General features: G+C 37.0%; 1 protein-coding gene, 1 non-coding gene and 1 pseudogene across 4 annotated transcripts; 1 reads left to right on the top strand and 2 right to left on the bottom strand.

Moving 5' to 3' along the window:
* Positions 1-436: 436 nt before the first annotated feature.
* Positions 437-4,098, top strand: LOC148702794 (uncharacterized). 2 transcript variants are annotated; one of them, XM_089925054.1, is made up of 3 exons: positions 437-1,024; positions 2,134-2,174; positions 2,273-4,098. In XM_089925054.1, the coding sequence occupies exons 1-3, from the start codon at positions 582-584 to the stop codon at positions 2,311-2,313; spliced, it is 525 nt and encodes a 174-aa protein (XP_089781180.1). In that variant the 5' UTR covers positions 437-581; the 3' UTR covers positions 2,314-4,098. The 2 variants fall into 2 exon arrangements, with proteins under 2 accessions (XP_089781180.1, XP_089781179.1); XM_089925053.1 differs by lacking the exon at positions 2,134-2,174 and having other exon boundaries at positions 438-1,024.
* A 10-nt stretch (positions 4,099-4,108) lies between these two features.
* TRNAL-CAA (transfer RNA leucine (anticodon CAA)) lies at positions 4,109-4,192 on the bottom strand. Its single transcript has one exon. It is a non-coding gene; the product is annotated as a tRNA-Leu (tRNA).
* A 1,826-nt stretch (positions 4,193-6,018) lies between these two features.
* LOC103700438 (cytochrome P450 714D1-like) lies at positions 6,019-13,081 on the bottom strand (annotated as a pseudogene). Its single transcript, XR_016396273.1, has 5 exons — positions 12,655-13,081; positions 9,252-9,478; positions 8,857-9,104; positions 7,675-8,029; positions 6,019-6,510 (listed from the first exon to the last, which is right to left on the bottom strand). The product of XR_016396273.1 is annotated as a cytochrome P450 714D1-like (transcript).
* Between the last annotated feature and the right edge of the window lie 4,121 nt (positions 13,082-17,202).

Here is a 17,202-nt window from a genome sequence, read left to right on the forward strand (position 1 = left end):
CGTTGCCGTGGAATTATTCAAGAACTGCCACCTTCCGCATCACGTTGCCGTGGAATTATTCGAGAACTTCCACCTTCGCACCTGTCGATTACCAAATCACCCACCGGCGTGGCTTTGGGTCAAAGCAGGCCAAACAATAAAGAAAATTTCTAATCCAGATTTTGAAAATAGTATAACTTCCAGTAACTGACGCTAAGAAGTCATCTAATTTGGAGTGCCTGTCCTCCCATTCAATGGATTAATGGAGCCATTCCAAAAGGTTGGTAGGTTGGTCGACGTTGCCATTTGGATGATCCATTCAAAAGTCCATTTGATCAACCAATTGGAATGCCTTATCAAGAGATCAATTCATCAGCATCTGATGTTGTTTCGTCTCATGTCCCAACTTTTTCTAATGGCACCGTGTAGATTCCCTGAGCTTAGACAATGTAGACGCGGACGAAACTAACAAGTATAATAACAACCACCGCCTTCTTCTCTGACTTCCTTTGTTCTCATCGATAGTAAACAAACGTCCCTTCTTATTTATTCTCTCTCTCTCTCTCTCTCTCTCTCTCTCTCTCCCCCCACCCACCCTCCTCATGGACCTCAACAAAGCTCAAGGTATCAAAGAAGGCATCACTTGTAGTTCTCATGAGTCAGACACTGTGCTAATAGAGTTCGTCGATGATGAGGAAGACTCTTACATCGACTTAATCTTGGGGGAGACATCGGAGTCCGATGAGTTTGAGTTCCAAATCTCTTCCTCATCTCAATATTCACCTAAATCTTGCTATCAGAGCCCGGCTGATGAGCTCTTCCACGACGGGCAAATAGTTCCACTCGAGAACATGGATACGGTCAACAAAGAGAGCTCGCAGGCTCTAAATACTAGGGCTAGATTTTCTACTGCTTATAGTTCTATGGATATTCTTACCGTCGAGCTTCTTAAATGCAGGGAATTGAGCCCCGATAACCATGGAGCCGGCGGTGAGAACCAGCGGCTAGTCGGCGAGTTCAAGGAGGAGGAGACAGCTCAAACCAGGTATGCGAACAGCTTGTTACTTTTCGTGTCAACATTAATGATGTATTAGTTTTACCCAAAGAAGAATCCTCCAGAAAGTCTGATTGATAGTCTTTTGGATTAAGGGATGCATGGCTTGCTAGTTTTCCATCTTTCCCGTTGACCGGTCAGCATTGGCCTATGATTCAAGGTCTCGGCCAGAATGGCCTTGGTAGGTCAAATGCACCATTTGAAAGGGTGCCAGATTTTTGAAGGTCAATTAGGAAATACAAAGGCTAATGCTATGCTAACCTTGCCCTACGTAGGACTTTTCAACAAATAGACGCAGAAAATAGACTATGAGAAAAAGCTAGGAAGGGTACCATTAAACACTCTTCGAATAGATAGACTGAGCAATCTCACGAAGACTATTTTGTGGACTGCTATGACAGATATTCTTTCTAATTTATTGGATATTTTATTTTCTGATTCTCATGGATGTAGTTACTATAGGCTAGTTTAATAAATCCAATTTCACCATAAAAACAAAAAAGATGGATACATATAGAAAAGCATGGAAGGGCATCTTTAATGCTATTCAAAGTTCTAAACAGAGAAAAGCTAGGAAGGGCATCTTTTAGCACCACACAAATTAGACAAAGATAGGAGGTTAGGAAGGGCACCTTTTGACGCTTGCCTGGCGAAGGGCAATGGTCTGGGTGGCATCCTCAAACCTTCTAACTTCTAGGTCAAGCCTCAAGCCGTAATTCTAGGGGTTTCGGTTTGGCTTGGTCAACCCATTAATTCTGGCCCTTGTAAGAAGTAACGATAAGGTCTATAGTTATAACTTAGGAAAATTAATGGTCAAAACCTATTTCTAGCTTGCACTTGGTTAATGGTCAAAACCCCTCTTAATTCATATTCCAGTGATTTTTTTTTTTGTGGTTTTATGTGTGCACTTTTTTGTTCTTTATAGATCCTTATCATGGTTAAGAATGTGCTTGGGCTCTGTCTTTGGGTTGTTTTGGATGATTATATATATGGCTTGAACTTCTGTTTCAAGTTATCAAGTATGATATGAAGTTGTTTCGTTTTACCTTCTTATATGAATTCTAAATATATGTATTTTTTTTCTTTTCAAATGCATGCAGCGAAGTTATTGCCAACCCAAATTTTAGTCGAAAGCTTGATGGTTGTACTTTTGGTTATCACATGCAGCAAAGTCATTACATATATTAATCTTTTGCAGTCTCGGCCTGATGAGCAAATCTAATTTTGACATTATTACAGGAAACATTCTAAGATCATATCAGTTCTCAATGGTGGCATAATGAAGTTCTTGATCAAATTTCCACCAGAAAAGTTTGGATTATCTTTTATCTCTACAATGAAGTCATACTGTTCTTTCCACCACCCTGCTAAGAGAGGGAGCAACTATATGAACCAGAAAAGAAGTCCTAGGCGTTGGAAACTTGCTCTTCCATTTTACAAATGGATACTACCTTGGAAGGGCAGCAATGCCGATAACAAAACTAACAAGAGCCACAACCAACATGCAAGAAAATTAATGATTTCTGATGCAGAGAAATTAGATGCTTTCAATGATCTTAGTTCAAATTTAGGCAGGAGAAATCCAAATTTTGGGGGCTACTCAAGCTCAATTTTGCAGTCACCATATCACACAAGTGTTAGAGAAAAAAGACACATGGAGAGGGATGGGTCAGTAAACGCTGCAATAGACCACTGTAAAATGTCACTTGGTGGTTATGACAACAACGATAGATTCACTACTTGGTTTAATTTCTCCGGTACAAAATAAGCTTCCTTGAATATGTGCACTCTTGGCCTGGACTAAATATTAGTGTAGGTTTAGCCATTAATCTCAACCTGACTACTACTTTTTTTAAGCAGACCTTGTTGCTTGTTGGTATTGTAGCAAACAAATAAGTTATTGAGAAAAAAAAAAGAATCCCTTGTATATATACCATTATTATGAATAAACATCTGCAAGATCTTTAACTTCTTTTGTTTATCCCTTCACATGACTAATTTGTAATATGAAATGACCCATCAGTAATAATAATTAATAGTAAATTGGAATCAGAAATAAATCATTAATAGGCATAATTTGGTCTTTTGGTCCCAAATTGATGCTCCAACTCCTTGTTGGATTATAACAAACATTGGGTTACTGTCTTTTTTCCATTGGCATTCTAGGTTTTGTGTAGCTGGATTTTTTATTTAATTTTCATTTTCCATACCTATCAAGTTCTCTAATTTATATATTTTATTTAGAAATTGATTTTTTTAAGTTAATGCATGTATTTTCCATATCTATCATGTTCTCTAATTTATATATTTTATTTAAAATTTGATTTTTTTCAGTTAATGTATGTCTTGGCTGAAATCTACCAGAGCAAAATAGTAGGCCAAAATATTTTAGCCTAAGTTGGACTGCAATGCATTGTGAAATGGAATGTAAATATAAGAATAAATTTCAAAATACATTCAATTTTCTTATAACATCATTTCTTATAAAAAGTGACATAAATATGATATTATAGAAAAGTGCTTTGCTTTTGATAAACCAATTAGAACGTACGATCTCTATCTATACCTATATCCATCTATACCTATAGACACACAATATATGTACACACACATGTATATATGCTTGCTCTTACTAGATCTTTTGCATAAAATTTGGAAAAAAGTAAAAGATTTCCACAAACTTGAAAACTTTTGCCTCACTTAATTTCCATGTTATATCATGTTTAAAATGATGTCCAAAAAAGGATTTCAATCAAAATACTAAGCATAAGAGCAATTATAAATTTCATTTCTTGAAATATCCTTTCTTATATAAAGTAATAGAAATATGAAAAAAGTGCTTTTCTTTGAAAAAATTAGTAGGGACGATATGTTTCTTTAAGGGTTAGTCAATGCAATATAAATTTGCAAAAAATAGAAGTTTTTGGATAAGTCAACTAATTCCCATTTTAACAAAAAAAATTATGTTACCTAATTAACATTTTATTAAAAAATATTTAAGCTAATGACCATTTTGACAAAATGTCAGAAAAGAAATCAGCTAATTGTTATTTTGACAAAATAATTGGAAAATCGTGTCAGAAGTGGGATTTGAACCCACGCCCTCTCACGAGGACCAGAACTTGAGTCTGGCGCCTTAGACCACTCGGCCATCCTGACTTTTCTGAACTTTTTGAAGCTTTTATTTATAAGTGCACTATATTAAAGCTGCTTCAAATACCCTCACCACTTGAGCTATTTGATTGCTCTTTCCTTAAAACGCTTGTTGTCTTTATGGTCTTCATGTTTGTACCATCACAACGCCTTTGATATATCTATGAATATTATTGGATAATGTTACGGAAAGTAAGAGATTGCAGGTCAAATGAAGTGATAATTATATTGAAAGGGATAAAGGAATTATTGGAACCCAAGATGGTTTTTCAACAATTATACCTATTGAGTTTAAAACCAAATTTAATGACAGATTATAGTCCATTATCATGCAAGTGACAATTCATTCACGGTCTATTTTGAAAATTCAGTAACTATTGGACAACTTATTTAGTATGGCCCATATCTACTTTATACTCCTTTCCCTGGATCTTTTTTTCTTCCTATATTTTTCGACATTTTATCTCTTTATGATCACCAATCCTCCACCTTCTCTCTCTTTTCTCCTCTTCCTCTCCTCTACACCTCTTTTCTTTCCCTATTCTTATAGAATTTTCTGTGAAAATATCCAGACATGCTCTCGGTGTGTCAGAATATAGTCATAGTTTGTTGTGCACTAGCAGGATCCATATTTCAAGACCAAGATATGACTTGATGATGGTTACTTTCTTAATGCTCTGGTCTTTCAAAAATCAAAGAGTGATTATTCTTTATTTGTGATTACTAACTTATGTTATATTCAACAATAATAACTAATAAAATATTTTCACATATAAGAAAGGGCATAGCAAGCAAAAATTCTCCTAAGCGAACAGTTGACAAGCCCAAGTAAAAAAAAATTTACATTCTATTATTCCTATAAATCGATAAGTCAACCCAAACATCCAACCTAGCCAAGGACACTACAACATATATATATATATATATATATATATATATTCTATTTCTATTATCATCATTATGAACACCATGCATTAAATTTTCAGGAAGCGTTATTTTCTTTTTCTTTTTTTTTGGTTTGAGGTTCAGGGGCAGTAAATTATGTATACCAGGGTGATATACTTTTTTATACATCTAATCTTGGATGTTTAGGTCATTCTGACTATGTGGTAGAAGATTTTTCCTTAGTCCCTTATTAACAAATTAATCACTTCACTTATTAGGCATTTAGTTCTGGTGTTACTTGGAAAATTTTGATTTACCTTTTATTCTTGGTCATTTCTAAAGTGTTGATTGGTACGGCCAAATAAGACATGCCGTGTTTATTGAACTAGAAGAGTACCACGAAATTGCACCAAACGATGCGTTCTTAATATCGTACGCGGAAATATGGGACACAATTATAATTCCAACAAAAGCAAGCAAGGGACGAGATACATATGCGGTTTTGCCTATAGCTACCGCGCATGAGTGGAAACGATCGAATCTCCTTTAAAGGAGTAGTGACTATAAAAATATTGCCCCCAAATTTTAGAGTTCCATGCTCAAAACTTTTTTTTTTTAAAAAAAATTAGCAGATATTTAAGTATATATAAAAAAATTATTAGATGAATCAGGCCTATCATAAACCTAGGATGAAATTAATCTCTCTTTTTTTTTAAAAAATGTATAATAGCAGTATGTGCTAGGATGATTATACTGATGGGGTCCATGGTGGACCTAATCCGTCTAATACTTTTTCGCACAAAAAAAAGCCTCTAACAATAGAATAAAATGATATCTTATACCATCACTATTCAATTAAGCAAGCATTTCTACTAAATTTTCATGAGACGAGAGACTCTCATAGTGTAAAGAAAAACATCAGCCATTAGAAACTAGTGCATATAAGATTTATCTGAACTCTTTCAGAGAACTGCGTTGTATCAATCCTTCAAGGAAACAGGAGAGGCCAATTTGTCACACTTTCCTCATAATGAGAGGCAGACAAAACTCTGGCTCAATGATCAACCTAAAAGTTGGGGAATGACGATACCTTGGAGAAAGAGAGAAGGCGAATTTGGACAGAATCAGAGAGAGGATAATCTTCAGCTCTACCATGGCGAAATATTGTCCCACACACGTGCGAGCACCCATGCCGAATGGCAGTACACGTGTGGGTTCCCACATGCACCTGTGATGCCACGCGCGAACCTCTCGGGTTTGAACTCGTGGGCGTCCGGTCCCCACAAGGCTGGATCGCGGTGCATGGTCCAAACCGGGATCCAAAGATTGACCCCTTGGGGCACGTGGAGGTTGCCCAACTTCATGTCTCGAAGTGCCTCCCTCACAACAAAAGTAACCGGTGGAAAGACCCGGAGAGTCTCTTGAATCACCATTGTCAACTGCAAGCAAAAAAAAAAAAAAAAAAAAAAAAAAAAAATCATGGATGACAAGTAGCCAATGCAAAAAATTTGATAGATTTTTTTTTTTTTAATTTTTGGGTGGGGTGCGTAATGGTTAGAACGTACGTATTGGTTAGTCATGTTTGCAAATTGGGACGCAACATATAAATTGAGTGTTAAGAATTTGGTCATATTGGAATTTACTTGATTAAGCCTGAAAAGATCTAATTGGACCCAACCTCAAGGAGGTTTGGACCTGCCAAGTGATGTCTTAGATGTAGGTCTAAAGAGCGGCATGGACCAAATTTGAGCCAAACTAGAATTGGATTTGACTTGACTTGTAGTCTAGTTTAAACCTAAAACACCCTCCAGAGAGAAATTGCGATACATGGTATTTCCTAATTAGAAACCCCTCGAGTTTGAGGAGACCTTATGTTCAAACCTTGGAAGATGTTTCCCTAGTATATATGGAATATTCTTTCATCATTTTAATGAAGTACTTTAGGACTAAAGAATACTACATGTGAAAGCTTCATGTAGAGTTGTTAGGTAAGTCTTTTTTTTTTTTTTAAATGTCTTTTGTACAAGAATTCAAGCATGGTTGGTGAAAGAACGTCGATCAAAACAAGAAAAGGTGCCGTAACTAACGAACTATACAGGATTTGGCAGGATATTTGATAGGCTTGGACTAAATATCCAAGCTAACAATGTCAAAAAATAGGCTGCAACAAGCAAAGGACATTCAAAGCAAACGTGTGAAAAGAAAAAGGATAAAAAAATCCAAAAGAAAAGGAGAGGGGCGTGGACTTCAACTCCCTGCATCAAAGAATTTAATTTCTAATTTCTAGAAATTTAATTTATCCAATTCTTAATATCTTTCTTTTTCTCTCTTCCCATGTTAGAAGTTAAGAATTGGGCCCAGATGGTCAAATCTTCGTGGGCTTTTGTTTAGTACTCCACATATTTAATAGTCCCAATCTAGCCCCAAAATTACTAGGCCCATTCTATTTATTGTGAAAAAAGCCCATTCCTAGAGGCGTTGGTGTCAACCCAACCAATAAGCATCAGGGATGTCAAAGGACCTGGTCATGAGAGAAACAACGAGATCCTTAACAAACACTAAAGGTTGAGTAATTGAAGCAATAGAAGAAGAGGCACACATACTGTTCTCATCTTGTTGATCATGTCAAAATCGGGCAGTCTTCTCCCACAAACCTCCATCACCTCGGCTCGAGCACGGTCCTGCCATTCTTGATGCAAGGCAAGTAGCATCAAGCACCAAGTGGCTGTGACCGCAGTGGTCTCATGCCCTGCAAAGTAGATATTCTTGCAGTTATCCACTACGAAGCAATCGGAGCTGGCCTGAGTGATGTTGCCGCTCTCTAGGATGGATTGTAATAGATCTTTCTCCATTAAAACCTTGGATTTTTCTTTGCGTTCCTTGACTAGATCTAGTATCGATGATCGAATCTCCCGCTCCAGTCTTCGTATCTTCTGATTGCTCTTTGTTGGCAAAAATCTGGCTCATAACCCTAGTTAGCCGTATAATTTTCTTGATTGAAAGCATAGTTGTCCCAATCGAAAATGATGTGATGTAATGTTGAAAACTATATAGGCAGCACAGGGAAAAAACACAATGATGAGTATAAGAAAACGAAGTTGTCTGGAAACTCTATGTTAGGTCCTTGTCGTTCCTAAGAGCATGCTTGAGTATGTTTCGCCGCAAATAATGTTTTGCATGGGTTCCTTAACAACCAAGAAACCGACATAAATATATTTAGTGATTTCAATGGGCAAATCAAATAGTATGAATGCCAAACACATTGAAATCTAGTGTTAAGTTGTTGATTCCCTACTGGTTTGTATTCACTTTTTTTCTTCTCTTTCTTCTAAAGTATCCAAAACTTGGAGGGGCTCTAACCCTACACTATATCTCGTACCCATCCCATGCTATATCGGAATAGAGTCTAGGCTCCGAGGTAGAGCAAGTTATACCCTACATTGCATGCATTAATGTGGCTCTACACCATGCCAATCAGCTCGTCTCCTTCATATGGGCCAATCACTGAAACAAGTGCATGATGAATGGAACCCACTAAAAGGAGACGAGGTGATTGACGTGGTGCATGGCTATATAGTGCATACGACGTAGGGTATAATTTCTCCTCCAGTGGACCGAGCCAAAACTTGTAAAAGCAAGACTTTGCTAATCTAGGATTGAAATGAGGCCGACATCCTCCGTCCGAACTCGAGACTTGGGAAAGAGGTAATACAATCCGAGCTAGCGCTCAGTGGTGTTCAACCGCAATCTGGAATGTGTGGGGCTAGAGATGCTATCAAACTTACCTCAAGTAGGGAATTTCGAATAGCAGACTTGGCTTTGATATTAGCTTTGAGAGGGCCCTAAGCTTTAGAAACATCTCCCTGCCTCTGGAATAATCACTTCCAAAGCTAGCTCTTGATATCACATCTGCAGAGAAACTCCGAAAGTCATCATCAACGACTATATCTGCGATGCCACCTTCACTATCAATCATACTTTCCCATGAGTTCAGGAGTGGGGCAGCAGACTTTATCATCAAATCCACCATGCCCTACAAACATTGAGACTGAAATCAGTAATCATCAAACTTAATTTTACCCCTTAAATACAAGTTTAAATGCGTGTATGTATATGCGTGTGCGTGGGAGGGAGGGAGGGAGGGAGGGAGGGAGAGAGAGAGATTTTAAGGAGGTTTTACCTTGACCTTGTCCATGAAAAACTCTGGAGCTATGATTTTCCTCTGATGAGCCCAAATTAACCCATTTGACTTGAGAATGCCACTGCCAAATAAAGGTTCCTGCACCTTCTGAAGATGTTTGGGCTTCCCGAAATCTAACGATACGCAGATGCCTATGTCTTTCACTAGATCAGGATCGGTCACATACAATGCTGGTCTCCTTCTCATCCAATACAGATATGTTGGACCTGTATCAAACAAACATTTATATATATATATATAGACAAAAAAATTGCACATGAATGTTGAACTCGACTTTTTAGCTTTTTTTCTTTGCTGAAAACTAATATCTTGAGCAAGCTACAATATTGTTGCTTGTTCAAATCATTGCTGAACGATTAAGTTTCTTCAGCTGGCATGAAATTTGAATTTTTTAAATATTAATTTGTATTCATGAACCAAGATGGGCAGATGATGATCTTTATTTATGTCATTTGATGACTGATGTAACAAGAGAATCGCTAGATAGCAATGATTGTTTAAAGTTCTTGAAACAGCTGCTATTTGCCAGCCATGTTATGTTTGCATGTAGTGTAACAAGTGGCTTCTTGAGTTGTTATTTATGTTCAAATTTGTGGTTGAATTGGCGAGGTCAAGTTTTGTATTATAGATTTTATATGTATTGCAGAATGGTTTGTGATTGAATCAGATCAATTTATTCTGCAATACATGGACTGCAACTCCTAATTAATCATCTACTCTTCTGGTTCTGCAAAGTAAGGACAAAATGTGATTTAGAACTAGATCACTCCCTTTCAATCCTCAACTAGAGATCAAGGATTTAAACTCTAGATAAATATGCCTTAGACTTGAATGGTTGATGGGAATGCAAATCATTGATCAAATGCTCATTTCTCTCAAAGGTGTGTTTGGTTCGCGACTAGAATTGGAATCAGAATAGATTGGAATGGTCATATTCTCTGACATGTTTGGTTCGTGACTGAAATTGGAATCAGAATGAGATTTGAATACGAGGTGAGAATCCATATTAGATTTTGGAGGATTGAGGTATTTCCATTCTCCCGGAAATTCGAAATGAGAATGAGACTCCTCCTAATGGGAGTCACTTATTTCCATTCCTATTCCAAAGCCCAATTTCCTCTAACCAAATATGCCATAAATATTTTACACCAGTTAGTACTATGTCTAATTTCATTAATACATAACATATTTAGAATGGCCGCTGCCTTCATAAGATCGAACCAAAGGTCAATCCTTGAATATGCCTGACCAACCTAGGAGTTTGACCTTGCATGTGGTTGCTTCATGATTGGTGAGATCGTAAAATAGAACTCACCAAAATTGCTCACGTATTAGAAACCAAAGTGTTGTAGGTTTTTGCTTGATCATCTTGATTTGGCTACCTCTTCTTGAATTGCCTAACAACATTGAATTGCACCAATGCTCTCATGGTATGTCAGCATAAATAGTTGTCTTCATTATTGGATTGAAACCCAGTAAGTTTATCTCATAGGTAATATAACTTGAATCTTTCACTCCCAAGTGAGGGGGATACCTAACTCACAAAATTCAGTGTATGTTATTCTAACGCTGTCAACTCGGAAAATAGATATGAAGTATCTAACTTCTTCTTTTTTTTTAAAAAAAAAAGATTAACACCCCCTCCCAAGACTTCGACGTATCGGTAAGCTTATAACTAGAAGATTTTGACTAAATAACTACACTATTTAGTAAACTCCATAGATCGCCAATCTTGTAGACAGTCCTCCATGAATTCAGCGGCAATCCACTCTCTTTCATCAAGATGGGAGACGAAATTAGGAGCACTACAAGTTAATTAAATGGACTCTGACTTTGGGAATGTTAAAGTGAAAGGAATTAGCATGCAATATAAAGAGGTCTTATTTAGTATAAAAAAAAGGTCCATTTTTATTTTTATTTCTTGGTCACCCGAGACAAGCTTTGATACCATGAAAGAGAGAAAAGTCCATTGAAGAACGGCCACTAGCAAAACTCTAGCAGGGTTTGCCTTATTTATACGTAAAAGCTAAATACCAACGCACTCCATTAAACTATACAATATCCCTCATAAAAAAAAGATCCCCTGCCTCCTATTTGTTATCCTAGTTCCTAGATTCACATGGAGATCAGTGCTATATCCAAATCCTCCTATCTTATCTCCAATGTTTGTATCTGCATATATATATATATATATATATATATATATATATATATATATATATATATATATATATATATATATATATATATATATATATATATATATATATAATGTGGTAGACATATACGAGTTTGGACTCTCTACGATCTGAGCGCAACCTCAGATATCAACCGATTGATGGATGGTTATCAAACGAGATGGACATTGCGTGTCATACATGACGCATTATGTATACTGTACATCATATTCTATGCGATAGCTATCTATCTCTATGATCGGATGATGTGGTGCAAAATGCGCACCGCAAAAGATCCGGAGAAGAATATATTACAACTTAGAACGCTTCCCCGTCAGCAAGCATGCAGGTACGAGTTTTGTGGCAACGGTCGGCTCCCGACTGTTGTCAGCTATTATGTACCATGCATGGCAGAACTCGGTGGTCCAACCTAGGTAGTGCTGCATCAAGACTAACCGGCCTGGGGACTGCCGTATCAAACTAAATTGGTTCAAATCTTGGCTGGATTGGACGCTAGATATGCTCGGCTTCCCCTAGGTGATGCAAACAGCAACACAAAGCTCAGCACGTAGCAGAATACATTTCTGTTTTTTTTTTTTTTTTTTATATAATAGTTCCATGTTGTTTTATCAAAAAAAAAGGTCAAATCTTTGATTCAATGTTTTCGGAATATTTAATATATATACTATATTATCTTACTTGTTTAATTTATATGTTTTGATACTGACCTGCAAATTATCTCATTGACTTGTGAATCCGATTGTACATATGATTAATTGAAATCCAAGTACCAGTTCCAAATTTTGAGATTTAAAACATTGGATTAACACGAGAAGGAAAGGGCTTGGATTTCCAAGAACAACTAAAATTTCTTAAAAAGAAGGGGAGGAATGCTTAGGATTATTGTTGTTGGGAATTGTGATATGGGTTTTGTATCTCTAATCACCTGCATGTGTTGTTATTCGTGTCTTCAAACTTTTATCTAAAACGAATTGAGCTACAGCCTGATGGCTGCGGCGCCTATCCTCCAAACCAAGGAGATTTCGTATTTGAATCTTGAAAGGTGTTTTAATTCTCGCATATTCGATGCAAGTAATTCTTGTATTACTGTGCCCCCCTTTACTTTAAGAATTAAGAATGTGGGACATGAAAATAGAAAAAGCTGAGTCATTTATGATACGGAAAAAGAAGAAGAAGAAACATACCATAATCTTTTCTCCACTGATCGAAATAAGGAAAGAGAGTCTTGGTGCAGTCTTCAAGCAAGGAACCATGATCTCTTGGAGCCATCTTTGCCGGCACCTCCATCTTCTTCATCTCCGAGATATTTCCCAAGAAAAACGAGGGGGGAGGGCCTACAATCCCTTGCCTCCTGAGCTGCTTCTGGATACCATAGAATCTCAGCCATGCGGTAGTATACAAATATGCAGCCAAACTGCAAGAACCTATCAAGACCACAAAGTAGAAGTACTGTATCGTGATGTCCATCTCTTCCTTTCCTCTCTCCCTTTCTCTTGCTTTTATGCACAAATCCTGGGCTCGAGGCGTTTGCTGGTTAGCCTGCAGTTGACGGGAGGGATAACAAGCATGAGAAAAAAAAATCCTGGTTCCCAGGCGCGGCGATATCAACCTTTGTTTATTTTGAAAAGGCTGTTTTAATAATTTTCCAAAGCCCCCCGTTTGTGTTATAATATTAGGCTATTCGATGACGGCCTTTCTTTATAATAGGAATAGTAGTGAAAAAATTATTATTATTATTGCGACTATGATTATTGACTTCTAGGTGTAAATAATAATTTTGATGGCGTCCTCGTCAGATTAATAGGCCGTGCTCAATCCCATTAAATCTGTGCCGTCGCTCTAATATCATTTGTAACAATTTATAAATTTATCCAAAATAGTTAGTCGAAAGATATTATTTGGATTTTTTAATCTTGTATAAGTACTCAAAATCTATCTAACAAATAATCGATATGGGACTAAATATAAGTCTACATAGATTTTTACAATCAAGCTCCGATGGGCCACATAACGGCTAGCATTGCATGAACCTTGGTACCAAGATGGCTGATGCTGAACTTAGGATGAAATTTTTGTTTGGTTTTAGAGCTAACCAATGCTGGGAGTTGGGCGTTAGTCGCGTAAAAAGTTTTATCATCCCGTGTGACGTGTGGATTAATATGATTCATTAGAATCGACAGGATTCATTGTTTGAAAGCGAATTGACATGGAACATAAGCATATATTTTAGATATGGATTGTCATATCAGCTGTACATAGATATTAAGGACCTTACGACATGACAAACAATCTAATCACCTCCCCTTACAGAGGGAGACGCAGGTTGTCTCCCTTTTGATCTAACAATCACGGACCAACGGTGGTTTAATGATCACATCCCTTGAGGTCAAAGAGTCTTGGTGGGACCAATCCATTGCACAATTTACCCCTAGAAGGACATGTACGTAAGCTACAGCTTTCATTTTTGTAGCCGTCTACCATAGCACCTAATCGTTCATGAAATAACCTTTCATCTACAAAAGCTAGTAACCAGGGCAGGGCGATTGTAAATAAGCTCTGAATCTCCTCAGGTTGTAGCTTTTATATATATATATATATATATATATATATAGAGAGAGAGAGAGAGAGAGAGGATTGGTTTGGAATGCTTGCATTAGCATGGTCATGCCAGCTAGTAAACACCCATAAAGTGAGCCTGATGGGTAGAAAGTTGTCACATCCTGACTTGGATTAATATGTAAGATGGAGATTTTGAATTCTAAAGACTATAGAACCTGGACCATGGAAAACTAAAATGGATGCTGCATGATGTGACAATCAAAGAGCTATAAACAATGCTTAAGGTGGTGTAGAACCAATATAATAGAAGAATGGTAGATTGGAATTCTCACTATAAATATCTATCTTTTTAATTTTATTTTATGTCTTTAATTTGAGAAGTTTCTTTTTTTTCTTTTTTTTTTTTTAAGGAGAGCGGAGGGGTAAAATACCCCCCTTAACTTATTGAGCGTAAGCAAAGAAGGAAAAAAGATGTATCATCCTAGATCAAGGAAATAGTCTTTAAAGAGATTACAATGAGAACATGGCTATCAGAAACTCTAGCCCAACAAAAACACGCCAAGCCTCAAAGGAGTTGTCTTCTTCTTTAGGATTACTCTAGAATTGTGCTCCTTCCATAATGCGAATACACAGCTAGTACTAACTGTGTACAAGCAAGAAACAGAGTCAAATTAGAACCAGATTAGTCTGGAAGGAAAGTAATCCCAAAGAAGCACCGGCCAACATCAGGTCTACCAAAATAGGAGAGGAGCTTTCTATGACAATTTTTCTTTTATAACTCAAAAAACTTTCTGTAGCTGGACTCCAATTATGGAAGAACTTGCTTCTTGAATTCTTTCCCCTAATTATAGCCTCCGAAACAATATTCTTTGCTTTTCAATTTTATTCCTAATCATGCTCTATATGTATATTCTTGTATGGAAAAGTAATTGGAAAACCTATTTTCATGAAAAAATTAGCTTTCCATTTGTTTGTTTCAATTGAAAAATCAATAAATTTGGTAAGCTTATTTTTGCTTCTTTAATTTTTTAGTGGGTTTATCTTTTTTTGAACTTTTCTATTTATCTCCTTGCTATCAAATAAGAGACGGTGGCTACTGGCACGACATCAAGAGACTGCTAGTTCTTATCCTCTTGTAGAGGATTATTGATGTACAGCTGCTATTTTTCGTTCTTTTGAGATGACATATGTTTATAAAAAAATCAACAATGAAGCTGATAGGGTGGCGGCTTATGTGGCTAATAACATTTGGACTACATTGACTAACTCTGGGATCGTTGCTTCTAGCTTGCTTCTGGATGATCTATACTTTGACTCTTATTGAGTAACTCTGTGAACAATTTTGTCAAGGAAACATAAATATGAGACGAAATAAACAGAGACAGGCAAATCTTTCTTTACAGACAGGGTACAAGGGAAAAAAAAGGGAGGAACATAAGAGGAAACAAAATCAAAAAGAAGGAATAATGTAAAAATAAATGATTGTTCGATAGCAAGACCCCATTTCTTTTCAAACTTCAGTGAAATAACATGAGATGATCCAATTCCCATTAAAGCCAGTAGTTCATCTAAGAACCTGGGGATAATTTAGGGAGGGTGAAAAGGCCATGTCCCCCTTTACATACCGTTTTCAGCCTATAAAGCAGGTCAGCATTGGGTGGTCCTCCCTGACAGACCTCCAATACTTACATCACGGTCATGAATTTGCCATTCTTTGTGTGAATACAGAGGCATCAAGCACCATGTAGCAGTGATTGCAGTTGAATCGCGCCCTGCAAAGTAGTTGTTCTTGCAATTATCAACAATGAAGTCATCGCTCGGGCCACGATAGCCATTGTTGACAAGAGGCATTTCTGATGATGGATTGTATTAGATCCCTTGTGGATGAAGTAGGTGAGAGTTGCATTTGTCCCTTAGTTATTGTAACAATATAAGGGTTCATTCAAAAAAACTAGTAAGAAGATGTTATTTAATTTTTTTTGACCTGTATAATTACACAAGATCTATATAATATGTAGCCCATATAGGACTCAACACATGTCCGCACGGATCCTCACATGATCCCCCATTTAAGCATTAACATTTTCACCAGGCTAAGAATACAAATCCATTTAAATTCAATTACAAATACTATAAACCCTATCATGACTACCATGATTAACTTGTGGTCATTCTAAATAGACCCATGTTGCAGTGTTCTCTGGTCCATATAGTTTATAGATCAGATTTGCTCTAATACTATTTCTAATAATCTAAGACCTTACTCAAAAAGAAGGTATTATTTGGATTTTTCTGTGAACAGAAATGTGTTTAAATCTCATGTTTGATTTCATCGAAAGAATGAAATGAACTCTGTTGACCTAATTCCATCTAATACAATATCGGATATATGGGTAAATCTTAGATGCTTATATAGAAAACAATTGGGTTAAACTTGGATGAAAAGAAAGGTTCCCAAAATGTAGAAAATTAGGTGGAGTTTTAGCAAAACAAATGACTCACATTAATATGTAGTGCGTGAAACACACATTCTCACGTACAATATTCTTTCCTCCATTTAATGAAAGGAAACAGAGTTGAGGAATGGTTGGCCGGTGATGATGTTCCCAGTGCCTTCTCTTCTGGTCGTCTTCTCTTTCAAGGAGACTCCTCGTCTCCACTATGTTCCCTTAGAGAAAGGAAGGCCGAGGGCCTTTTATGCCGTGGCTCCTCCGCTTCTCTTGTTCTTTTCCGGCCCTCCAGAGAATGTTATACGTAGAACAGAGCCAAGCCCACCAGTTTGGAAACAAGGAGCAGAAGCAGGAGCTCCCTGGAGGCTCCTTCCATCTCCTCTCTTCACTCCTCTTTCTGGTTCTGCTTGAGCTTACTTCTGTATTGGAATGGTCAATGGTGTACCATCCCTGGCATTAAATTGGTGCATTGGGTTCATATTTCTCTTACTTGTAAATAAATGAAAGCAGGAACTTTCCATCTTTTCGCTATAAATTTACTCAAACTATTAGGTGTATGTACAATAAACGTAAACTTCAGAAGAACTTTTGTAATTTACTTAAAAATATATTAGGCCTCCTCAGCGTCGAGGGAAATGGAATGCAACACCAAAGAACAAGAATCTCCCTTTAAGAATAAGATATTGGCAAAAGCAGAGCACGTAACCCCACAAAATTCGGGTA

The sequence above is a fragment of the Phoenix dactylifera genome, chromosome 8 (assembly GCF_051530095.1).
Source record: "Phoenix dactylifera cultivar Ajwa chromosome 8, Ajwa_hap1_PhDact_Kaust_v1.1, whole genome shotgun sequence".
Classification (NCBI taxonomy): Eukaryota; Viridiplantae; Streptophyta; class Magnoliopsida; order Arecales; family Arecaceae; genus Phoenix; species Phoenix dactylifera.

Excerpts from the sequence above, each read along its gene's own strand:
- LOC148702794 (XM_089925053.1), top strand. The coding sequence starts at position 582 with ATGGACCTCAACAAAGCTCAAGGTATCAAAGAAGGCATCACTTGTAGT. Across the intron at positions 1,025-2,272 it reads GAGGAGACAGCTCAAACCAG|GAAACATTCTAAGATCATAT; the intron begins GTATGCGAACAG and ends ACATTATTACAG.